Source organism: Salvelinus fontinalis, chromosome 18 (assembly GCF_029448725.1).
Source record: "Salvelinus fontinalis isolate EN_2023a chromosome 18, ASM2944872v1, whole genome shotgun sequence".
Classification (NCBI taxonomy): Eukaryota; Metazoa; Chordata; class Actinopteri; order Salmoniformes; family Salmonidae; genus Salvelinus; species Salvelinus fontinalis.
Genome location: NC_074682.1, coordinates 45,107,944 through 45,134,874, shown reverse-complemented (window position 1 = coordinate 45,134,874; position 26,931 = coordinate 45,107,944). Strand labels below are relative to the sequence as shown.

General features: G+C 43.2%; 1 protein-coding gene across 1 annotated transcript in view; it reads left to right on the top strand.

Annotated features, from left to right (window-relative positions):
• The window catches only part of LOC129815622 (plexin-A1-like), a 474,873-nt gene that overhangs the window by 259,269 nt on the left and 188,673 nt on the right, over nucleotides 1–26,931 (top strand). The window contains exons 6-9 of the mRNA XM_055869594.1: nucleotides 4,059–4,182; nucleotides 5,780–5,933; nucleotides 6,660–6,759; nucleotides 22,467–22,581. Of these exons, the coding sequence (XP_055725569.1) occupies nucleotides 4,059–4,182; nucleotides 5,780–5,933; nucleotides 6,660–6,759; nucleotides 22,467–22,581 (493 nt within the window). The remainder of the gene's footprint in view (nucleotides 1–4,058; nucleotides 4,183–5,779; nucleotides 5,934–6,659; nucleotides 6,760–22,466; nucleotides 22,582–26,931) is intronic.

Here is a 26,931-nt window from a genome sequence, read left to right as displayed (position 1 = left end):
TGTCATTCATATACAGCTACTCTGGGTACATGCTATACTGTCATTCATATACAGCTACTCTGGGTACATGCTATACCGTCATTCATATACAGCTACTCTGGGTACATGCTATACTGTCATTCATATACAGCTACTCTGGGTACATGCTATACTGTCATTCATATACAGCTACTCTGGGTACATGCTATACTGTCATTCATATACAGCTACTCTGGGTACATGCTATACTGTCATTCATATACAGCTACTCTGGGTACGTGATGTACTGCGTCCTGATAGTCTAACAGAGCCCCTTTGTCCTTTCTTTTATCTGCTCTGATGTGAATTGGATAAAGTGCAAAACACATCTTTAGGTAGGTCCCATTTACTTTAACATGTCACGCTCTCACGGATGAGAGGTTTTGTGAGCAACAATGATGAGGAAAGGAGGCTACTGGTGAGCATTTGGACTCTGAAGCTATCCTCTGAATTGAAAGCCTTAGCTATTTGCCATCACATGAAAATCAATGTTGATACTGCCTTGTATCTTTTAGAAGATCTTAAGATTCATGAATAAACTTACTAGTAGCAGATGGCAGTGCAGAGTATGCCAGGTGTCCTTGTTGACACCCCACATATGTAGGTGTTATTTTACCTCTCAGTGTGTTGCGCTACAGCAGAGAGTGTGTTAGCTTGCTAGTCAGTGTGTTAGGCACTGTACAGTAGGCATAGTCAATGTGTGACTTCTCACCAGACGTGTGTGTGTGTGCGCAGTGTGACTTCTTACCAGACACGATGCTATATAAGATACACTTGGTGACACAGTGTGGTTCTCTCTCCTGCTGGCTAACATGACTCGAGGGTGTGTGTGTATGAGGCAGTGAGACGGGGTGTGTATGGGGCAGTGAGACGAGGTGTGTATGGGGCAGTGAGACGGGGTGTGTATGGGGAGGTGAGCGGGGGTGTGCGTGGGGAGGTGAGAGGCAGAGTGTGAGAGGGGGTGTGCATGGGAATGTGAGAGGGGGTGTGTGTGTGGGGAGGTGAGAGGGGGGAGGTGAGAGGGGGTGTGTGTATGGGGAGGTGAGAGGGGGTGTGTATCTCCAGCATTGGCAAAAAGCCAGTTCTTGCTTTTCGCTCTGTTAATTAAAACTTCCACCTGTGCAACATGCCACTTCATCTGACCGGCAGGTGTGTGTGTTTTCACGTGTGTGTTTGCATGAGGGGGGATATTCTCATTTTAATTGAGGACGCGGACGAGGCAGGCAAGGCGACGGAAACGCAATCAAGATAGACTGGAGATGTTACTGACCTCCAGTCACAGAGCTTTTGACCTTCCTCCTCACCAAAACGGAGCGCTAAGTTTATTCTGCTCATTTCCCGTTGGATAGCGTCTCTCAATCTATTTTTACCCCCCCACCACTCAGAATGACAGGTATTTAAGACGTTTTCGCCCTGTGGTATTTTGTTCTGCAGTAGCTTATTAGAGTCATATTTGTCTCGTTCGTCAGCCGTGCAGTAGGAGAGCAATCCAAGAAAAGCTATAGTGATATTAACTGAGGCATACACACACACACACACACACATGCATGCTCATAATATGCACAATGCTGTATGCAATCTGTTCAACTCTCCAGGGTCAAGACGGGGTCAGGGAGAAGGCCTGTTCAACTCTCCAGGTTTCTCTCTTTAGGGAGTAATGCAGTCCACAAGCAATATCACCATGACTTCATTCTTTGTGTGTGTGTGTGCGTACATGTGTGTGCGTACACGTTTGTGTGCGTGAGAGGTTGAGAGACAGTATTCTGCTGAGTAGGAAGGTTGGTATACCAAGGCTAAGATAAGGCACTTTGCATTTTCCTCTCCTTTTATTGTGCAACGCTGAGGCACACAGTGTCTGTTCAGAGACTTTGTTTTGTTATGAAGAGGTGGTATGATAGCTGGTAGTGCAAATTGGAACAATGGTGTGATTTTTTTCTGGAGATGGCTCCAGAAGATGGCTGATCATATGGAGGATTTTTCTGACCTTATTGAGAAACGTTTGTGTGCCTGTGTTTTTTAGGCATATGGTATATCATTTTCACATTTACATTTGAGTAATTTAGCATGCACTCTTATTCAGAGCGACTTACAGGAGCAATGAGGGTTAAGTCCCTTGCTCAAGGGCACGTCAACATATTTTTCACCTAGTTGGTTCGGGTTTTCGAACCAGCGACCTTTCGGTTACTGGCCCAACACTCTTAACCACTATGTTACCTTAACCACTAGGTTACCTTAACCGCTAGGCTACTGGGGTGTCTTTGGCATCATTAAACTGAAGATTCATCTTTATCAAAAATTATCTGTAATTATTATTATGCGATTAAACTGATTAATTGTGTAACTGTAATTAACTAGGAAGTCGGGGCACCAAGGAAAATATTCAGATTATAACTTTCAGATATTTCAATATCTGCTCAATTAGTCTTCAAAATAATTAATTATTATTTACCTCACGTTAGTCTCATTCCAAACGTCGTAAATTGTTGGTTATCTGCACGAACCCAGTCTTCACTATGAGTCATCCATACATCAATTGTCTTAAAATCATTTATTTACTAACTAAGTAATTCACAGAAATGCATAACACAAACAAACAAAGTAGATGGTTACAAAGAACTGATAGCGAATGTGCCCTAGTGGGCTAAACCGGCATGGCGGCTTGTTAGACAAAAGGGGAGTGGGGGTCAGCTGAGAAGTCACTACAGAGTTGATAATTATAACAATTGAAATGCTAATTCTTTGCACATGAACGCTCACTCATTCGGGAACAATTGCAATCAATATATATATTTACACTCAGTGTGTCGTCGGGATCTCTGTTGAAAAGTTTGTTTCTGTTGGAGAGTTTGTCCGCTCTCTCTCTCTCTGTCGTGGTTAGAATGGATAGTTCAGAGTGACATTCATTCATGTCGTTATAGAATAGTTGTTTCGGCGGTTGTCGGTCTTCACTTTCAATGATAAAGAATTCCTAGCTGCAGACTTGTAAATAATATCAAAGACTTGTTCTTATTATGTCGGTATCGATAGTCTAAGAGTTTAACCACGCGGGATGGTTAAAAGTTCAGCAGTCTGGTCTCAAACCTTGGCCCCCTCGTTATCGAGGTAAGCTGGTCTGGTGATAGAAAACCCGGGTGGGGGTTTTATTCGGTAGAGCAGAAAAGGGCCTGTCCCAGGACGTCACAACATAACTGTGCTCATGGGCGGTCCTCTGATTTAGTTAAACTCCAAAGGAAATTGGAGTTTCCTTCATTAAACAGTCCAAAATCACATTACACAATTTCACAAACAGTATCATCCTCACTCATTCATCTTATACAACAATTAGATGTAAGCCTCATATCTGAGGCTATTATATAAACAGCGTTATGGTAATGTGGCCGTATTGTCTCCCATGAGTTTCACAAAATTGTACCAAAGGGACCAGTTCGTAGATGGATACTTCACCGATCTTTTATACCTTCTCCAGAACATAAATGTTGTTAGGACCTCAAGTTCTGTGAGGTGGAATAAATTCCTTTGTTCTCTCTATGAAAACTCACTCTCTCTCTATACTGTGGCCATGAGGAGATGGCTCCTCCAGGAATTTACGACCTCTCTGACCACAGCAGGCTGGTTGTAGGAGACAGAGAGAGGGGGATGGTGCTCGCTGTACCCAAAGAGGGCAACGTCATGACACTACCTTAACCGCTAGGCTACCATAACCGCTAGGCTACCATAACCGCTAGGTTACCATAACCGCTAGGTTACCATAACCGCTAAGCTACCTTAACCGCTAGGCTACCGCTAGTCTACCTTAACCACTAGGCTATCTTAACCTCTAGGTTACCTTAACTGCTAGGCTACCGCTAGGCTACCGTAACCGCTAGGCTACCTTAAACACTAGGCTACCTTAACCGCTAGGCTACCCTACCTTAACCACTAGGCTACCTTCTGATCATTGTTATCACCATGTTCATGCACCAAATACATTTGGGGTGTGTGTTTGTGTGTATAAATATATATGTGTGTGTGTGTGTTGATTCTGTCCTTCTCTTCTCTAGGTGTTCCCGTAAGGACAGATGTGAGAGAGCAGATGAACCCCAGCGGTTTGCCTCAGACCAGCGTCAGTGTGTGGAGCTCAGTGTTCACCCCAAGAACATCTCTGTCACCATGTCCCAAGTCCAGGTGTGTGTGAAAGAGAGTCTGACTCTGTATGTGTGTACTGATACAGTACCTGTATATAAATGTGTGTTTATGTAAATACACACCAGTAACTGTGTGATATGCCAATAAGTAGCTAACTACGTGCTTGTGTCATTAAAGACATTAACATGTTCTTCACACTAACCTTGCCACAAAGTCCCCGGTCCTCACATTAGCGGTAAATGTATTCCAGGACTACTTTCCAAATATCCACACTAGCCTGTCACTTGTATTTTCAGGTATTGTGACGGCAGCATCATGTTATAGATATACTTGTCACCGGCAGGGACTGTGGACTTTGTCAGGATCAAAATAAATATGAAAGGAGCAAAGCCCACCTCAGTTTTCTGAAAACTCCAATCCTGCGACAACGGGACATCTACACAGATTTTTCTCCCAAAGAAACACCAGAATGGCTTTCCAAGAGGTGTTGAGTGTTCCTGAGTGGTCCAGTTTCAGTCCTGACTCAGAGACAAGGTTGGAATACTGCTGTCCAACAAGGATTCCCAACCAAATTTACTGATCTTAAGCAGTTTTGACAAATATTTGAAATTAGCCCATTTAGGTCAGCAGGTCTTAACATTAATCCTCTGCGTTATATGATTTACACAACATGACCAAAAGTATGTGAACACCGATCTCGACAAACCATTTCTGTATGGACATCGTTTTTTTCACTGGGGCATTGTCATGCTAAAAAAGGAAAGGGCCTTCCCCAAACTGCCACAAAGTTGGAAGCACAAAATCGTCTAGAATGTCATAACTTAAGGGAACTAAGGGGCCTAGCCCGAACCATGAAAAACATCCCCAGATCATTAATCCTCCACCACCAAACCAAGATTCGTCCATCGGAATGCCAGATGGTGAAGTGTGATTCATCACTCCAGAGAACGCGTTTCCACTGCTCCAGAGTCCAATAGTGGCAAGCTTTACACCACTCCAGCCGATGCTTGGCACTGCGCATGGTGATCTTTGGCTTGTGTGAGGCTGCTCGGCCATGGAAACCCATTTCATCGAGCTCCCGACCTAACAGTTTTTGTGCTGACGTTGCTTCCAGTCAATTTGGAACTCGGTAGTGAGTGTTGCAACCGAGGACAGACGATTTTTACGCGCTATGTGCTTCAGCACTTGGCAGTCCCGTTCTGTGAGCTTGTGTGGCCTATTACTATGCCAGTTTGCGGCTGAGACGTTGTTGCTCCTATACGTTTCCACATCACAGTAACACCACGTAGTTGACCGGGGCAGCTCTAGCAAGGCAGACATTTGACGAACTGACTTGTTGGAAAGGTGGCATTTTATTATGGTGCCACGTTGAAAGTCACAGAGTTCTTCGGTAAGGCCATTCTACTGCCAATGTATCTTATGGAGATTGCATGGATGTGTGCTCAATTTTATACACCTGTCAGTAATGGGTGTGGCTGAAATAGCAGAATCCACGAGGGTTGTCCACATACTTTTGTATATATAGTGTTTATTACATATCCTTCCATTAAACCCGTGACATTATGACAAGTATTTCATGTCTCCACATTATCTGTCTTAATAATATATTCCTTGTGTTCCATTGATTTGTCCCCAGCTCGTGCTGGAGGCGCGTAACGTTCCTGACCTCTCTGCGGGGGTCAACTGCTCCTTCGAGGGTTACGTGGAGACGGATGGGCACATCCAGGGGAGCCGCATCTACTGCCTGTCCCCCTCGGCCCATAACGTCATCCCCATTACCCGAAATAAAGGTGAGAACGCCGCCCGGACCACGCCGCCTCTGTTGCACACTGATGGTGTCATGATATCCCCCCCATGAAAATAAAAAAAGGCTGTTATGCCAATGATGACATCATACGCCTGTGGGCTCATCTCAGTCAGTGGAGGCTGGTTAATGGGGTAGTGGCTGGAATTAAATAAACGGAACAGCCTTAATGTGTTTGATACCATTCCAATCATTCCATTCCAGCCTGTCCTTATAGTCCTACAGTCTCCCTCCTCGTCTTCACAATAGCTTTGCCTTGACCAGAATTGCACATTTCATGGCTTTTTTTACATAACTCAAATATACTTTGAGTTTCTCTGTCACTACCAATGTTATTCCCCAAGCATCAAGATTATATATGTATCGTCTCCAATGTGATATGTTTAAGAGAGTTCAGATGCAGGTCCATTACCATGTGTTTTGCATCTTTAACAGTTCTAATGCAATCACGCCACAATGACAGCACTGTTGCCTGTGATGTATCTTCAAAGCTTGGAGATGAAGGAGCCATATATATTTAGATTCCCAGAAGTGACATGTTTAAACTTGAGAATACTTAAAGCAGATTTTATATCCACCATTATGTATTGTTATCAGCTCTAATGTGATTTAATGTTCCCTGTGACTCTAGGAGATATTTCTACCTGACTTATTCTCTCCATTGTCTCCAATGCATGACATAAGTTGCTAAGCGATGCGTGTGCCTCCGTAGGAGACAAGTGCATGGTGAAGCTCTACCTCAAGTCCAAGGAGACGGGCAAGATGTTCGCCGGCGTGGACTTTGTATTCTACAACTGCAGCGTGCACTCGTCGTAAGTTTTATATGTGGTTTTGTTTTTCTATAACGTTTATTTTATTTGAGTTTCCTCTGCTTTTTTGCTCCTTCAGTTCTGTTTTCCCCTCGGTCCTCTTGTCACACTGCCCTTGAGAGGGCGCAGTGAGCCTATACACACATCCCACCCCCCTGTAACCTCTGTGCACGTAGGTGGCTCATGTTACCACCACTGAGTAAAAATCAACGAGATGACGAGATATCGAGATGCAATATGGTACTTTTAGCCTTATGATCATAACCTAACCTACTGTAGCTGATAATAATATCATTATAATGAATTAATTGCAATTGTCGGTCTCTGGTATTGGTGCCCAAACATACTCCTAAAAAGTCTTCATTACCTGGGTTATACATATCAAAATCTGCCCAACATAAGCTTTGTGTCGTTGTTAGTGTTTGTAACCATTTTCCCAGGCTCCATTGCTACTGCATATGGGGGCTCGTCCAGGATTTGTTTCCTATGAGTATGGTAGTTGCTCTAGTCAAAATACACTTTTGTGGTAGAGTTTCTGTCACTGACATCCACCTGATGGGTTATAAGATTGGTTGTCAATTTGAAAGTTGCATATACATAGGCTAATAAAAAAAAGCCATGGACTTTACGTTTGTGCATTTGTGGAAAACCCTACATGGGAGATGCTAGATAAATGTATGAAGCCAAATCTGCTCATCGTTGCAAAGCATTATGACATCACAGATGCACATGCTGATTCGAAGGCTTTGGTGGATGATGAAAAGGGTCCTACGGGTGGTAGAGTACACCCCGTAGACATGCAACTGAGAGAGGTAAAACTAAAGGGAAAATGGGAACAACAGAAATTGGAGCTCGAGCACAGGGAAAGGTAAAGCAAACGTGTAGCCAGACTAGAACAAGAAGAATGTGCGCATGCCATTCCACTGAAAGAGATGGTGCCCGAAGCGTGACAAAGTAAGATAGATCTTGACTCCGAATCAAATCAGACCATCCTGCACCCTCAACGGCATTTGATCTTGGTCGGAACAGCCGGCTTGTACCACCTTTCAACGAAAGGCGGATTGAAACATCCCGAAAAATGTACGCTGCTCCTCAAGTGCTTTTGAGTGACTGGTCTGTCCGAACAACGCATGAAGGGAATCTATATTCGGAGAGCCTGTTTCTGTCCTGCCCTTGACTTTGGTGCAGCGCATGTGATGTCCATAGCCTCTTCATTGCAAAACTCCCTGATCTTCTTAAAAACATATGTTTGTCTAGCTGTGTCCAGTCCAGGTGGTGATTGTACAGGCAGACCATCTATGGGAGGAAGGATGTCAGCGCTCCACAGCAGCTGAACCCTGGTCCCGACTGAGTCCAAACGCTCCTTGGCAACAACACCAGGCTTCAGAGCATCGAAGCTGTAAAACAGGAAATAACCAAAACAATTGAAGAGGTTACAACCCTGCACAACATCAATTCACCTCCCAAGTTTAGATAAGAAGAATAACCTCATACAATGCAATGAAAATTATATTCACTGCTGGTACTGCTTGAACTGTAGCAGCCGCCTGAGGTACGGAGTCAGGTGTTATTGCCAGCCATAGCTTTTTCCACCAGCACCGTACCATCCTCCAGTCCAACCAGCTGTGGGATGTTGACCCCTGTCACAGTGCTGTCCTTCACAACACCAGCAATCTCAGACAAAGTGTTCACTCTGGTCTTTCTGTAGCGCTGCTTGATGAGGCCGAAGCACCAGTCGGGGGAAAACTTGATGTGGCCTATGATCAGGAAGTGAAGGTCCAGACTGTGGTGAAGCTTGTGCATGGTCTGCCAGGCACAATACCAAAGCACATAGGTGTTCATGTTTTGGCAAACTGTAGTTGCGAGGAGTTAAAAAGTAGATGGGACCTGGCTGCATAGGGTCAGAAGGACAGTGTACCTGCAAACAACAAAATAACATTAAGATAGGTTAATGAAAAGAAAATGTAACTTAAAATATAATATTGTGTTTTAATGCATCATTATCAGGTAAGTTTCACTTACCTACACATGTGCAGAGCAGCAGCACTGCATACAGAAACATCATCTTGGAAACTAGAAGTTAAAATGATAACACGCAGCCTGAATACACGTACCTCTTGAAAATACAGAAATAATGTGAAAACAATAAAAGTAGTGCCAATCATGTTGGAGGTCAATTAAATAATCAAAATGTGTGTTTTATGCTTTACATACCAAGTGTTGTCATCGATTCCTTGTAGACGCCACACTGCTCCTTTTGCCACATGGGATGGCAGCAGCTTTCCACCAAAGTGTTTGTGACCTGGGTGGCGTTCTGGTAACACTATTGCATTATCCTCTGCGTAGTTGTTGAAGTTCACCACTCACTGCAAGTCCTCATGCTTTAGGTGTAACCTGTGGTTGCTTGGGCCAGCTCTCTTTTTGATGGGAGGCATGAGACCATTTTCCTTGTATGACTGGTGGAGGAGAGTCCGGTGGGTTCTACTGAGCTGAAAGACAAATTCCAGATACAAATATTTTGGCATAATTATACAATAGATAGCCAGTTGTGTCTGATGGTGATTATGGCTAACTAGATGGGTCATGTAATCATCTGGTGAAGTGGAGTCATTTGTTTAAACTTGCTAGCTAAACTATGAACCATAATACTAATCCATTAAGTACCAGCAATACAAACCTATTGTCACAGCTAGCTAAAGTTAACCAAATAGGTTCAATGTTAGCTAGTTAGCTAGCTAACATTAGGTTATAACTAGCATTGCGAAATGGCATTCTGAGAACATTACTAAACACAGATCATAAATGTAATGTTAGCTAGCGAGCCTGCCTTCTAGTGTCAGTTAGCTAGCTAACAGTAAGCTTGAACTTGCAATGAAAACAACTTAATGACAAAATTAGAAACGTATAATATCTTAAACTTTAGCAAGACTCTTACTTCGTATACATGGAAAAATGCTTCATGGCAGACTGCAACCCCTTTCATTAAATAAGACATCCTGTGTCGTTTCCGTTTATGTACAGCTTGCTTGGCCTGTTGTTGTCAAGTCACTCTGGTTCACACTGACTGTGTACAATGCCATGAGAATCATCTTAAGCTTAGTAACCATCTTAGCAACCATCCAAACTCTGACCATTTCACTCTCCATAGCAGAGCTGGTTAGGCTTTTTTCATGTTATCCAAATCAAACTTTATTTGTCATGCTTACCGTGAAATGCTTACTTACTAGCCCTTAACCAACAGTGCAGTTGAGAAAATATTTACCAAATAGACTAAAGTAAAAAATTATAATTAAAAGTAACAAGGATAACGAGGCTATATACAGGGGGTACCGGTTAGTTGAGGTAATTTGTACATATAGGTAGGGGTGAAGTGACTATGCATAGATAATAAACAGCGAGTAGCAGCAGTGTACAAAAGGGAAGGGAGGTCAATGTAAATAGTCCGGTGGCGATTTTATTAATTGCGCAGCAGTCTTATGGCTTGAGGGAAGAAGCTGTTGAGGAGCCTTTTGGTCCTAGACTTGGCGCTCCGGTACCGCTTGCCGTGCGGTAGCAGGGAGAACTTTGTGGGCTTTCCTCTGACACCGCCTATTATATAGGTCCTGGATGGCAGGAAGCTTGGCCCCAGTGATGTACTGGGCCATACACGCTACCCTCTGTAGTGCCTTCCGGTCAGATGCCGAGCAGGCGGTGATGCAACCGGTCAGGATGCCCTCGATGGTGCAGCTGTAGAACTTTTTGAGGATCTGGGGACCCATGCCAAATCTTTTCAGTCTCCTGAGGGGGAAAAGGTGTTGTTGTGCCCTCTTCATGACTGTCTTGGTGTGTTTGGACCATGATAGTTTGTTGGTGATGTGGACACCAAGGAACTTGAAATGCTCAACCTGCTCACATTGAGGGATTGGTTGTTGTCCTGGCACCACACTGCCAGTTCTCTGACCTTCTCCCTATAGGTTGTCTCATCGTTGTCGGTGATCAGGCCTACCACTTGTGTCGTCAGCAAACTTGATGTTGGAGTCGTGTTGGCCACGCAGTCGTAGGTGAACAGGGAGTTCAGGAGGAGACTAAGTACACATCCCTAAGGGGCCCCAGTGTTAAGGATCCAGAGCGTTGGGGACTAGCACCTTTTTTTGCCAAAGCTTACTGACATGGCCATGTTGAACGTTCGTAAAAATTCATCAGGTATTCTGCACTCTGGGTCTTCCTTTCCTGTGGCGGTCCTCATGAGAGCCAGTTTCATCATAGCACTTGATGGTTTTTGTGACTGCACTTGAAAACTTTCAAAGTTCTTCAACATTTCCGTATTGACTGACCATGTCTTGAAGAAATTATTGACTGTCGTTTCTCTTTGCTCATTTGCAGTGGTGGAAAAAGTACCCACTTTTCAAGTAAAGATGCCTTTAAAAAGACACTGACTCAAGTAAAAGTTAATCACCCGGTAAAATACTACTTGAGTAAAAGTCTTAGGTTTGTACTTAAGTATCAAAAGTAAAAGCATAAATAATTTATTTTATTAAGCAAACAAGATGACACAAATATTTATAATCATTATTTTTTTTTACATTTGCGGATAGCCAGGGGCACAGTTCAACACTCAGACATAATTTACAAATGAAGCATTTGTGTTTAGTGAGTCTAGTGTTCTGTTGATAAGTGCGTGGATTAGGTAATTTCTGTCCTGCTAAGCAGTCGAAATGTAACGAGCATTTGTGTTTAGTGAGTCTAGTGTTCTGTTGATAAGTGCGTGGATTAGTCAGGGAAAATGTAAGGAGTAAAACGTACATTATTTTCTTTAGGAATGTAGTGGAGTAAAAGTAGTCAAATGTATCAAATAGTAAACTACAGATACCCCAAAAAACGACTTATAGTACTTTAACCTGTTTGGCGTGCAAGCCCGACGTCGGTACATTTATGACAACAGCCACTTCAAGTGCAGGGCGCGAAATTCAAAAGATATATTTTTTTATATTTAACTTTCACACATTAACAAGTCCAATACAGCATATGAAAGGTACACATCTCGTGAATCCAGCCAACATGTCCGATTTTTAAAATGTTTTACAGGGAAGACAAAATATGTAAATCTATTAGCTAACCACGTTAGCAAAAGACTCCACTTGTATTACTCCATCAGTTTTTGACTGCATCAGTAGCTATCACAAATTCGGCCAAATAAAGATATAAATAGCCACTAACCAAGAAACAACCTCATCAGATGACAGTCTGATAACATATTTATTGTATAGCATATGTTTTTTTTTGAAAAATGTGCATATTTCAGGTATAAATCATAGTTTACATTGCAGCTACAGTCAGAAATTGCACCGAAAGCAGACAGAAAAATTACAGACACCAACGCCAAATAACTAAATACTCATCATAAATCATTTCTGAAAAATACATAGTGTACAGCAATTGAAAGACAGGCATCTTGTGATTCCAGACAATATTTCCGATTTATCAAGTGTTTTACAGCGAAAACCCAATATAGCGTTATATTAGCGTAGCCACAATAGCCAGAAACACTTGGGCGCCGACGACCAGTTCACATGCACAACAGATATTAGAAATAGCATCATAAAATGTTTCTTACTTTTGGTGATCTTCCGTCAGAATGTTGGACATGGTGTCCTTTGTCCAGAACAGTCGTTGTTTGGATCTGGAACGGCAAATTTCCCTCTTGATTTAGCATGGGCACTTGCCAAGTGGCACGGATCTCTCCAACGTCAACAAAGTCAGAGAACGGAACACGGCAAAACTCCCGAAAAATTTTCAATAATCTGATTAAACTATATTGAAAAAACATACTTTACGATGATATGGTCACATGTATCAAATAAAATCTAAACCGGAGATGTTAGTCGTCCATAACGACAGCTAAACAGAAGGCAAATCCATGTCCTCTTTCGCGCTCTCCAGAAACAGGAAATGGACGGTCACGTCATACAAAGAGCTTTAATTCCACCTCAGACCAAGATAGACACGAAATTTCTTCTATCACCGCCTCTTGACAACCAGGGGAAGGTGTATGAAGTTAACGTAGACTCTTACGTTCATTGCCCATGTATAGGCATGAAGTTGAACAGAGCATCGATTTCTGACATTCCACTTCCTGGTCAGGAAATGTGCTGCAGAAGGAGTTCTGTTTCACTCAGAGAAATAATTCAAACGGTTTTAGAAACTAGAGAGTGTTTTCTATCCAATAGTAATAATAATATGCATATTGTACGAGCAAGAATTGCGTACGAGGCCGTTTGAAATGGGCACGATTTAACTGGCTACTCAATACTGCCCCTTGCAGCCATAAGAAGTTAAAGTATTTTTACTTAAGTACTTTACACCACTGCTTATTTGAGCTGTTCTTGTCATAGTATGGACTTGGTCTTTTACCAAACAGGGCTATCTTTGTCACGCTGGTATAAAGGATTTGGAGACAGGCACAGGAATATATCTGGCTTTTTAATACACCCAAAACAAACATGGATACAAAACACTGGGATGTACTCAAACAAAAGAGTGAGTGTTAACCTCGTAGAATGACACGGGACAAGACCCGGAATACACAATGCACAAAACACGCAGCACAGGCTGAGACAACGCATAGGTACTCACACGACCAACGGACATAGGAACAATAATCGACAGCCCAATGGGGAAACATAGGGCACATTTATACATTTATGACACAGTTCAGTGCAGCCTACAAGGCCGGTGATGTCGACCTCCTGAACTGGTCAACAGAATGAGCAGCAGTACCGGGGGGATCCGGGACAATCTTCTGTACAGTATACCACCCCTACCTTGTCACAGCACAACTGATTGGCTCAAATGATTTAAGAAGGAAAGAAATTCCACAAATTAACTTAACAAGGCACACCTGTTCATTGAAATGCATTTCAGGTGACTACCTCATGAAGCTGGTTGAGAAAATGACAAATGTATGCAAAGCTGTCATCAAGAAAAAGGGTGGTTACTTTGAAGAATCTCAAATATAAAATATTTTTTGGTTCAACACTTTTTTTGTTCCTACATGATTCTATATGTGTTATTTCATAGTATTGATATCTTCACTATTATTCTACAATGTAGAAAATAGTTAAAAGAAAAACCCTTGAATGAGTATGTGTCCAAACATTTGACTCATGCTGTATATTTTGTGGTTGGACGTTATCACGTTAGCACGTGGGGCGCACCGATTGGTGTCACCTCTTTAGTCAGTATGTGTTACACCTGTGCTGGTTTGTGATCTCATTAGTATGAAGCTGTTTCACCTGCTACCGTTGTATAAGATGGGTCTTAGAAAAAAATTGAAAACCGCCAATCAAAATAAGTGTTCTATCACATTGACCATATTATTTTTGGGAAGCCTAATTTATTCTGAATTGTGGCCTACAAAATGTGTACTTTCAGATTTTCCAAACTCACTTCCTTGTTTAAATCACTTGTGCTGCTTGCATGCTGAAATCCACAATGTATGGGGGAGGTTGTAAGGTGTTGATGGAGTGACAGATCAGCCAGTTAAAAACAAGCGGTTGTTTGCTCTGGTCCTGCCATAGGCTTTTATTCAAGTTCCATTCTGAGGCGCTGTGAAACCAGACGTTTCGACAGAGAGAGACACTTTAGTTCAAACACAACCTTTGTTTCTACAACCCAGTCTTTAGCCGTGACTCTGGAGGGACCAGCTTAGTAAAGATCTAAACCACAACCAGCCATTCAGGACCTATGGGGTTGGCTCTCCCCAGGCTAGATGCACTTTTCCTGTGGTGTTAGGGCAGACTAGACCCCCTCCCCCTGGATGAACCAGAGTGGAGATAGGTTGTGCCTGCTGTGGTATTAGCCGCAGGGCAGCAGATGGCTAGTGGGCCTCACAGGTCCCTCAAAGCCCAAAGTCGAGTGTCCCCCGTGCCAGTCAGACAAGCCCCCTTGGAGAATGGGCCCCATCACAGTACCCCCCTAACACATACACACACAGCCCCGTGATTTGGCCAGTTGGTTGAGGCCGATGTGGTGGTAACAATTTAAAGCTTGTGGGTTGGACCCCTGCTAAGGCCTCTTAAGACACCTTTTCAATGGTTAATGCTACTGCAATACTGGCGTTCATAGTCATAATATTACCCACAAATATGATAAAGGGCTTGTGTAACGGAGTGGACATCATAATGTCTACAATATAGAGGTGACACGCGTCTATGGAGATGACGGTGATCGATGCATATGCCAGAGTAAATCCCATTGGTTGGTAAATCTAATTCAGGGATTTGGGTTATGGAGTGGACATTTTTTTTGTAATGATACGAGTCTACGGAGTTGACGAGGAAAGATGCTGAGTAGAGGAGAGACACAGTGGTTTATATATTTATATGCAAGCATAAACATTATTCATGCCCGGAACACACACTCGTGTATACACACAAACTCTGGCCAAAAAGAGCTTCAGAAGCAGTCATCATATTTCAACCCTTGTATCCTTTCTCTCTCTTCTATATATGTTGTGTACATGCATACTGGAATTACAATCACTCTCGCCAAGGGATATGCTCGCCCAATGTTGAAAGACATGGATACATATTGATACATTATCCCATATGGATACAAGATCTACACCTACCCACTATACACACACCACACCCCATCCACCCACCCCCATACACACACCATCCAGCCATCCCCCATATACACCCTAACCACCAACCCCCCAAACCGACACCATCCATACATCCCCCATACACATAATACCCCCCATACACACACCATACACAATTCCCCATACACACACTACCCACCCTTTCCTCATACACACCAAAAACACACAGCCTTCCTCCTTATTTATTCTACTGATTACGTCTTGGGCCTGCGATAAAAAAAAAAAAAAAATGATCCATACATTTGCATATCAATATTATTCTAATTAGAAATCCCACTGTTTCAGTTAAGGTTGGAGAGATTGAAATAGAAAATATCCCGCGGCCATGATGACTTCTTAATTAAATGTTTCCATTTAAAAAAATACCCCTTTCCCATTTGCGATTTATTAGGACTAGGGTGGATAGTCTGGAAATGAAGTAGGGTTGATGTCTCTATAGGAGAGAACTAAGATCTCTAAGCACCTTTTTCCTGTGGTTAATTTTGTTCAGGTACAGTCTAATTCATTATAAAGATGCCGCAGGAAACTGTGTCATACTCTCGCCTCCAGATATGGAAAAGGTGTGGTTTGGAGAAGGAGGTACACAGAGACAAAAAGAGGTAGAGACTTTGAGTGTGTGACATTATGAACGAGACTTTTCCATTTGTCTCTGTGACGATCCTCTCTCCTCACATTTCCTACAAGATTCTAAATACTTCCCATCTGATCTTAACATTGGGGAATATGCATGCCTCCACAATAAGCACTTGCACTTACATCTCCTGATAAAAATGTTGGGCCAAAGCAGGCATTTAATCATTGAAGAGAGCAGTGAAGAGCATCCACATTGAAGGTATTTATCTTCCTGCTATTTACACCTTTAAAAAGCACTATTCATTCGAAATAAAATGCACCTTCAGAATAAGTAATTTTATCAAGTCTATAATCTTAAATAGAGTTCACCTCAAAGCGATCAAGGTTTTAAGTGTGGCTACATGGGGAGCATGGCTTCTCCAATAATGGTTGGATGGTCACAAGGGGGTCCAGGGATCGTGGCCCACCTCCAGACAGAAGTTTGGGGGTGGGAGGGTATCCTCAAATGGCCTTGGGTGGGTATCCCCGAAGTTCAAAGACTGGACACTAGCAGGGGTAAGCAACTAGTGAGTTACTGGGGGGCTCTATGGATAGGCCTTCTTCCAGACCAAAGGAGTAGTGGTCGGGGGGTCCCCAAATGGGGCCTCTGAATGGAATTGAATGGACAAAAACATACCAGGTACCCTCCCTCCTTCCCCATTAAGCAATGGAACTGTTAATAAGCTATTGAACTCGTGCTTCCTGAGGGAGGTAAAGAATGGGTAGATGGTAGGTGGTCCTGGCATGCTGCTTTCCTGCTCATTATACCAAAGACGTAAGACACAAACGGAACACACATTTTCTTTAATTATTAAAAGAAAGTACGAAATAAAAGGATATTTGTCTGGTAGATGTATAGCCTACATTTAACCAGTTTGGGGATTTGACCTAGAGCCTGTACTTTGTGGGGACCTTGCATCGGTCCCTGCGGAATGGCAAATCCCGCTGTGCTAAAATGGTGTCCTCCTTTTGTCGTCATTAGCATGCTCATGTAATACAAAGAGTGGTCATTGTCTAAGCTACATAAAATAGCCCCTTTTTAGGGATAAGCCCCCTTTTTTTAAATTTTCGCCAAAAATGACATACCCAAATCTAACTGCCTGTAGCTCAGGCCCTGAAGCAAGGATATGCATATTATTGGTACCATTTGAAAGGAAACACTTTGAATCTAGGAGAATCTAACACGATAGATCTGGTAGAAGAAAATACAAAGAAAAAAAACAACCGTTTTTTTCTTTTTTCTACCACCATCTTTGAAATGCAACAGAAAGGTCCCAAATCTAGCCATCACTCTGGTTGCAATTCCGATGGTGTCCACAAGAGGGCATTTGTGCACCATTTCAGACTGATAACTTCAAGTATGAGCAAGCTACATGACATTTAATGTGAAGTCACCCAAGTACATTTGGCCAAATTGGGAAAGAGACATTTACATTACATTTTTTCTGCAAGAATATCGTCAAAACTGTATACTTGGACTTTGATTTAGCTTTCCCATATTGTAAGTTCAACATTTGCAAACACCCAGTTTTCAAAACACCATTTTAGCATATGAAAAAGGAATTTATCTAACAAAATTAAACTTCATGTTTTCTCTGAGACCCTTTGGATGATAAATCAGAGCAAGATTTCAGAATGTAGGTACACATTTTACCTTCAGAGGTGAATTTATCAAACCTATCCCGGTGAAAAAAAGTGTTTGGCATTTTTTTTGCAGTAATAGCTACTGTAAATTGGACAGTGCAGTTATATTAACATGAATTTAAGCTTTCAGCCGATATTAGACACTTATATGTACTGACATTTGTTGTTTCTCTAAAATCTGCGATCTTAATATACGGCGCTGTATGATTTACAACTGTCCCGTAGACAGGACGCCTATCTTTTAAAAGCTCTTCTGGATCCGCTCCTTTTTTTCAATTTTCGCCTAAAATGACATACCTAAGCTTATATTTCAGCCTGGTGGCTAGCCTAGACTAATAGTATATATTTTTTTATTTAACCTTCATTTTACTATACTAGTAAGTTAAGAACAAGTTCTTATTTACAATGACAGCCTACCCCGGCCTAACCCGACCCTAACCCAGACGATGCTGGGCCAATTGTGCGCCGCCCTATGGTACTCCCGATCATGACCTGTTGTGATACAGCCCGGGATCAAACCAGGGTATGTAGTGACGCATCGAGCACTGTGATGCAGTGCCTTAGATCGCTCTCCCAAGATGGCGTAGCAGTGCAGATGTGGTTTGTCGTCCTCTCGTTTACTTTTTGTATTTTTCGTGTATATTTCCATTTATTTTCAATCTCTTTTCTATTTTTAAATAAAATATACATTCCGGTAACCCGCCTCACTCAATGTGACATGGATCCGCAATTTTTTTTTAGACCTTATAGCCAGTACCTCCATCAGAAGCTAGCCATCAGAAGCTAACCAGCTAATTAGCTACTAGCTTTTTAGTCATTGTTAGCCACTGCTAGCGTCTTTTACCTTCAGCACAGGCACCAACCGTATTTTTTTAGCCTGGATAAAACCTACCAGCCTCGGACTGTTTTTATCCACGACAACGCTGGATTCCTGCCATAAACCCTGGACCATTACTCCTGATCATCACAGCTAGCTAGCTGCCACCGAGTGACCCAGCCTCGAAGCTAGCCCTTTATTTTTATTTATTTATTTTTATTTTACCGTTATTTTACCAGGTAAGTTGACTGAGAACACATTCTCATTTGCAGCAACGACCTGGGGAATAGTTACAGGGGAGAGGAGGGGGATGAATGAGCCAATTGTAAATTGGGGATTATTAGGTGACCATGATGGTTTGAGGGCCAGATTGGGAATTTAGCCAGGACACCGGGGTTAACACCCCTTCTCTTACGATAAGTGCCATGGGATCTTTAATGACCTCAGAGAGTCAGGACACCCGTTTAACGTCCCATCCGAAAGACGGCACCCTACACAGGGCAGTGTCCCCAATCACTGCCCTGGGGCATTGGGATATTTTTTTTAGACCAGAGGAAAGAGTGCCTCCTACTGGCCCTCCAACACCACTTCCAGCAGCATCTGGTCTCCCATCCAGGGACTGACCAGGACCAACCCTGCTTAGCTTCAGAAGCAAGCCAGTAGTGGTATGCAGGGTGGTATGCTGCTGGCAGCCCTGAGCTAGGCCCACTCTGTGATCAAAATCTGAGATTTCCATACCCAACTACAACATTTTCTGTCAAGATAGAACTGCCAAAGGGGGAGGAGTTGCAATATACTGCAGAGATAGCTTGCAAAGTTATGTCATACTTTCCAGGTCTATGCCCAAACAGTTTGAGCTTCTAATTGAAAAAAGGAATCTCTCCAGAAATAAGTCTCTCACCGTTGCCGCCTGTTATAGACACCCCTCAGCTCCCAGCTGTGCCCTGGACATCATATGTGAATTGATTGCCCCTCATCTATCTTCAGAGTCCGTTCTGTTAGGTGACCTGAACTGGGATATGCTTAACACCCCGGCCAGCCTACAATCTAAGCAAGATGCCCTCAATCTCACACAAATCATCAAGGAACCCACCAGGTACAACCCTAAATCTGTAAACATGGGCACCCTCATAGATATTATTCTGACCAACTTGCACTCCAAATACACCTCTGCTGTTTTCAATTAGGATCTCAGCGATCACTGCCTCATTGCCTGCATCCGCCATGGGTCCGCGTTCAAACGAACACCCCTCATCACTGTCAAATGCTCCCTAAAACACTTCTGCGAGCAGGCCTTTCTAATCGACCTGGCCCTGGTATCCTGGAATGATTTTGACTTCAGGCCTAGTCGTTCTTTAAAAGTAATTTCCTCACCTCACCCTTGGTTCACTCCAGACCTGACTCCCATTGACCAGCACAAAAACATCCTGTGGCGGACTGCAATAGCATCGAATAGTCCCCGCGATATGCAACTGTTCAGGGATGTCAGGAACCAATACACGCAGTCAGTCAGGAAAGCAAAGGCTAGGTTTTTCAAACAGAAATTTGCATCCTGTAGCTCTAACTTCCAAATGTTTTGGTACATTGTGAAGTCCATGGAGAACAAGAGCACCTCCTTCCAGCTGTGCACTGCTCTGAGACTATGTAACACGGTCACCACCGATAAATCCATGATAATCAACATTTTCAATAACCATTTCTCTACGGCTGGCCATGCTTTCCTCCTGGCTACCCCAGCCAAATCCAACAGCTACATCCCCTCTGCAGCTACTTGCCCAAAACTCCCCAGCTTCTCCTTCACCCAAATCCAATAGCAGATGTTCTGAAAGAGCTTCAAAACCTGGACCCGTACAAATCAGCTGAGCTAGACAATCTGGACCCTCTCTTTCTAAAATGATCCGTCAAAATTGTTGCAACCCCTATTACTAGCCTACTCAACCTCTCTTTCGTATCGTCCGAGATCCCTAAAGATTGGAAAGCTGCCGTGGTCATCCCCTCTTCAAAGGGTGTGACACTCTCGACCCAAACTGTTATAGACTTATATCCATCCTGCCCTGCCTCTCTAAAGTCTTCGAAAGCCAAGTTAACAAACAGATCACTGACCATTTCGAATCTCACCGTACCTTCTCCGCTGTGCAATCCGGTTTACGAGCTGGTCACGGGTGCACCTCAGCCATGCTCAAGGTACTAAACGATATGATAACCACCATCGAGACATTACTGTGCAGCCGTATTCATCAACCTGGCTAAGGCTTTCGACTCTGTCAGTCACAAAATTCTTATCTGCAGACTCAACAGCCTGGGTTTCTCAAATGATTGCCTCGCTTGGTTCACCAACTACTTCTCCGATAGAGTTCAGTATGTCAACTAAGAGGCCTGTAAGAGGCCATTTCCTTACAGAAATGCTATCATAGAAGCAAGCAAACCATTTGGCTAGATAGCCTAGCCTGACCTGGCCTAATCAAGCCTCCTCCCATTTGTTTCTACATTGATGAATCACCCTACTGCACTCATGTCAGATTAAGAGGCCTGTGATTTCCTTAGCCGCCCATTGCTCATTCTTAATGGACAGGCTCTCTCAGCACAATGCTAAATTTGTCAATTAAAGGCGCGGTGGGATTGAATTAAAGCCTGGGCCTCTGATCCTTACAAAGAGGGGGGCTGCTGGAAACAACCGCTTTGAGAACACACTTAACAAACAAGCGTCCTAATTGATCCAAATTAATCTGCGTGTTGTTTGATGGATTCAGATCGCATCCGACTTTAAGAGCTCTGAGAGATAAAACCCTGTTACTCATGCCGGCCATAGAATCAGAAATGCCGTTTTAAACGGGGAAGTATACTTTGGTGCATGTTGTGTTTTTATAGGTATTGATTGAGCTAGATCTGTTAGCTCCATGCAGATCATATCGAAAATGAGAATTTCAACCAGGAGAGAATTTCAGTCTGGTTTTAGATTTTTTGCTTTTGATACATTTCATGTAATTTTTTTAAAAAGTTGACCGTTTGACTTAATCAAGTTTGTTGACTGACAACAATTGGCTGGCCTTTTCAATACAGTAGAAAAGATGGATAAGTAAGTAACTAACATGTTTACTCTTATTTCTTTGTGATGAAATCATTAGCTTTGTAGAGCAGAGAGTTTAATCCCTATTTCTGGTGGCGATGAAGCACCAGTATCTCACAACAATAAACCAGACACAAGAAGCTGTCAGATGTCTCCATTCCCACCTACACACACCACTGCATGAGCACACACACACACCAGCCCAGACTCCCCGTCGATACCTCTGTCCCACGAGGAATCTAGACAGGGCCCTTGGCTACACCCCACCCGTCTTTATCTTTCATATCTCTCCCTTTCCCCCTTTTCTTCATCTTCCCCACAATATCTGGCGTTTCCCCCTCTCACTCAGGGAGACCCACTTGCTATTGATCTATTTTCTTTCTGTTTTTCCCTCTTTTCATCCCTCTCCTCCCCTGGGCACCGGGGCTAAAGCAGGTGCATTTAAATAGCGATGGCTCTTAGCTGGAGGATGAAAGGGGCTTTAGACAAAAGGTGAGGGAAGGTTTAAAAGCCGAGTATTAAACACTGGGGGATGGATAGAGAAAGGTGGAGGTGAAGACTGTCAACGGGTGAGAGAACTAGGGAGAAAATAGACTGAGGTAAAGATAAAACATTTAGGGATAGAGGGTAACTTGATACGGCGAGGCTATAGAACAGCATAGAGAGGAGGAGACGAGGAAGAGATTGAGAAAGAGGGATACGAAATGTGTACAGAGAGGGGGAGAACAGTAAAGAGAAGTGAATATCTAGATAAGTGAGAGACTGAACAAGAGGACAGGTAGAGTATGGCAAGAGTTGTATTTTATTTCATTGTTTGTTGTTTGTTTCATTCTGACGCTGCATGTGCCCAGCCCATATGGGTTGATACTTCCCATCAAGTGTTTTTTGTGTCCTCTAACGCTGTCCGTCCACACGTCCTCCCCCAGGTGCCTGTCGTGTGTGAACGGTTCCTTCCCTTGCCACTGGTGTAAGTACCGTCACATCTGCACCCAGAATGCCAACGACTGCTCCTTCCAGGAGGGCCGCGTCAACGTGTCCGAGGTGAGTGTCACACTATTTCCTGTCCCTCCTTCACATACCCCGAGTCCAACATTGTTTTTTTCTTTACATGACTTAAGGAGTAGGGGATGTGTAACTAGGGGATGTTAAACCCACATTTGTGACCCACTACTTGGATTCGGTCCTTTGTAGCAACATTTGAAATTGTGTTTTTTACATTGGATAGAAGTAGAGACTCAGAGCTAGAAAATGGTATATCATACACTGCAGTTGAGGAACAATGGGAAAGTAGTTCTGCTTTGAAAGTTGATAAACTTGTCACCCTACTTTTGAGAAAATGGCCCATGAATGTTTTGGTGCACCGACTGTAGAGCTCTTCTTTGTCTTCACCCATTCAGCATCGTTCACACCCTCTTAATCCTCACCCCTCTTTAAAGTTTCACATGTGAGGCCATGTGCTAAACAGAGTGAATAAGGTAGTGTAGTAAATAACCAGATATTTCAAGACTAAAAGTGGTGAAAGTAGTAGCAAAAAGCTGCAGTAATATCCTTGGCCTTTATCCTAATCTAACTTTGGTGCAGGTCATGTTGTTCTTCACATTACCATCTCTGGTAAACACACACTGTATCAAATAAAATCAATGTTTATTTATCACATGCACAGGATACAGAAGGTGTAAACATTCCCTTGAAATGGTTACTTGTGGAGTCTTTTGTTTAGACATATAGCTAGCTAGCTAAACAATGAACCATAATCCTAATTTATACTACCATGCACCATGCATGAATCTGCAAGTAGCTAAAGCAAACCAACTAGGTTCAATGATAGCTAGCTAGCTAAAACTAGCAATGCAAATGGCTTTCTGAGATACAAATAATATTACTACACAGATCATACTTGTAACATTTGCTACCGAGCCAACCAGCCAAAGTTAGCTAGCTAGCTAACAGTACGCTTTATCTTGCAATGAAAACAACTTTCTGAAAAAATTGGAAATGTCATGGATGCCATGGTTGCCCTTAGTTTAAAGATGTAATCCAGAGACAGGTATTTTATACAACAGCCTCGTGTTCTCTTTTCGACTCTCTCCATGTTTGGCAATCATATCTCTGCTTCCACCAGACATTCCACTGATTTCAAAACTCTGTGAACTTCTTCCGTGACAATAATACTGTTGATCTGTGTTTCTTCCCCATCACTGTCATCAGAAGACTACAATGTCTGGGTCATTTTTTATTTTTTTTACCTAAATCAAGGATTTCCTGATCATCTGATTCATTTTCAGATTCCCAGAGGGTCGGCATGGCACGATCGTTCTCCAGAAAGTAGTCCATCACATGGTAGCCTGATAACTTCAGGGCCGCAATGTTGAGAGCAGTAGCAACATTTTTTCAGTTCTTCATATCGTTCAAAAAAGCCGCAATAGAAAGGATTTTCTACACATACTGAGAGCTTATATTCTAGATAGAAGCACGCTACATGGCAGACCAATTCAAACTCATCTCACGGCATGTCTAGCCCATCCATTATCTCAGCCAAACATGGCTAGCGGGAAGGTTCCTGACTTTTTACGTGACTAAACCAGCTAGGCTCGTAATTGAACAATTGTATTCATCTTTAAAGAGGGCATACAAGTGTGTTATTAAGGCACATGAAAGTTCATGTTCCAGAAGGCATTTCTGCAAAAAAACACATGTTGAAATCAAATAAAAATGCCTCCTTTGAAGTAGTGACGTGCGACCATATGCCTAGCTTCTTGAAACGAGTAATATTTGTTGTAGAAGACCGTGTTAATTCACTGAGCTAAAGTCTTGTAAATTCATTAAGACTTGGTTGATGTAAACCCGCTACACAAGCACGCCTGTACACTAACACAAGGTTAGAGATTAACCTTGTGTTAGTGTACAACTTACCTTGTGGAGACACACAATTCAGTCCCGTTCAAAATCCTATTTTCCCTAACCCGTACCCTAACCTTAACCCTAAACCTAGCTCCTAACCCAAATGTTAATTAAACATTTTTTATTGGTATTCTTTTTTTTTCTCACCAATTTTGTGATCCTGATTTTGGTCTCCTGAGTTGACCTCTCCTTTTGAAAACGCCAAAGGTGAGTAAGTTTGTCCGACCGCTGAAGGGAGGGTCCCAACAGTTTACACTTTGAAGTGTAGGAATAAGCTGATTTCTATAAATTGTAATGATGCTGAGATATGTCCAGAGGAGGAGTTTCTGTTTTTGGGGGTAACTTTTTTTTGTATCCCCTTTTTCTCCCCAATTTCCTGATATCCAATTGGTAGTTAGTCTTGTCCCATCGCTGCAACTTCAGTACGGACTAGGGAGAGGCGAAGGTCGAGAGCCATGAGTCCTCCGAAACACAACCCTGCCAAGCCACACTGCTTCTTGACACACTGCTCGCTTAACCCCTGAAGGCAGCCGCACCAATGTGTCGGAAGAAACACCGTCCAACTGGCGACGAGCGTGCATGTGCCCGGCCCGCCACAGGTGTCGCTAAAGAGCGATTTGGCAAGGACATCCCAACCTTCCCCTAACCCGGATGACGCTGTGTCAATTGTTCGCCACCTCATTGGTCTCCCGACTGCGACACAGCCCGGGATCTAACCTGGATCTGTAGTGACGCCTCTAGCACTGCAATGCAGTGCCTTAGACCCATGCCACTCGGGAGGCCACCTTAACCTAATTCTAACCTGAATACTAATTGTAATCTTCTAACCCTAAACCCCCTAGAAATAGCATTTTATCTTTTGAGGACTAACAAAATGTCCCCGGTTGGTCCAATTTTTTTTTTTTTTTTACTAGAAGTATAGTTAAACATGTCCACACAAACACACACACACACACACACACACACACACTCTTATGCATTCTCATCCTTGCTGCTGAGCTCCATTTGTTTGTGGCTGACTGGGAGCTATTGGCAACGCTGCCTGTATACATAGCGCCAGGCAGTGTTTCTGTTTCCTGTCCATAGGAAGGCTGAATGAATGGATATTTAAATGTAGCGTTGTAAGACATATCCAAATGCAACATTAGCATAACAGTTCATATCAATCACGCATCTCCCGCCTTCACGGCCACTTGTACAGCGGAATACCAAGTGGGACCGCCAATGTTTGTCACATACACACAAACATAGATGCACGTTCATGCAAAAACATACGCTCAAACACTGGAGCCCACTCCCTCCCCCTACACATAACATACACACTCTTGCACAGCGGGTTCCTTTTTCTTCCCCTCTCCAATCATAGTCCTGTATACACTATACAGTCATCTCTTACACACACACACCCTGTCTCTCTAAACACTTATCTTATACATAGACTTATTGTCAAATATTTATGAATGCATATCCACTGTCCTACCAATGGACTGACAGTCATGCTTTACTATTAAGCATAATCCATCTGGTTCAGTCTGAAACAGACAGACAGACAGACAGACAGACAGACAGACAGACAGACAGACAGACAGACAGACAGACAGACAGACAGACAGACAGACAGACAGACAGATAGATAGATAGATAGATAGATAGATAGATAGATAGATAGATAGATAGATAGATAGATAGATAGATAGATAGATAGATAGATAGATACCTGTGTGTTTACAGTCCAGCTCTGAGCTTCCCTTTTCGACCGTTCCACCTAATCTCTAGACAGGATTACAGCCTATGCAGGTTGGACAGCCTTCTTATTTACAGACACATCTAATTGGTCAACCTCAATTCAATTACATACAAACCCTCAGTCTTATCTTTCCTCCAACCGTAGCGGTGTATAACATTAGCGGAATAGCCAAGCGTTAGCTATGTAGCGGTACCATAGCAGTGCTAGCCCGGACTCTGGCTCTCTGGCCAAGGAGCAACATGGATTTACCTTCACGGCTCGGAGAGTAAATGATACGGATTAGCACTCCCATCTATAAGACATGGGGTGTGCTGGCTACTCTAGTATGTTATGTTTGTGGTTGAGAGGAACTGGGGGGGAAAGGCCTGATTAACAGCAAAGGCCTGTGGGGAGGGGGATATGGGGAGGAAGAGGTCTGTGTGCTTGGAGGGAGGGAGGGAGAATGAGGGAGGCAGGCAGGCGGGGAGAGAGAGGGAGAGATGTGGAGGAAGGGAGAGTTCTGTGTGCTTGGAGGGAGAGGGGGAGGTCTGTGCATGGAGGCAGAGGAAGTGAGGGAGAAAGAGGGAGGCAGTCGGTGAAAGATGGGGGAGAGAGAGCGAGAGATGTGGAGGAAGGGAGAGGTCTGTGGAAGAGGAGAGAGGGAGAGATGTAATGAAAGTGCGTGCGCGGCCTGTCTCTGGGTCTTATCTCAGCAAGGCACAACCAAGACAGGAGATCCAGAGGGGGATGGAGTAATATCCCCT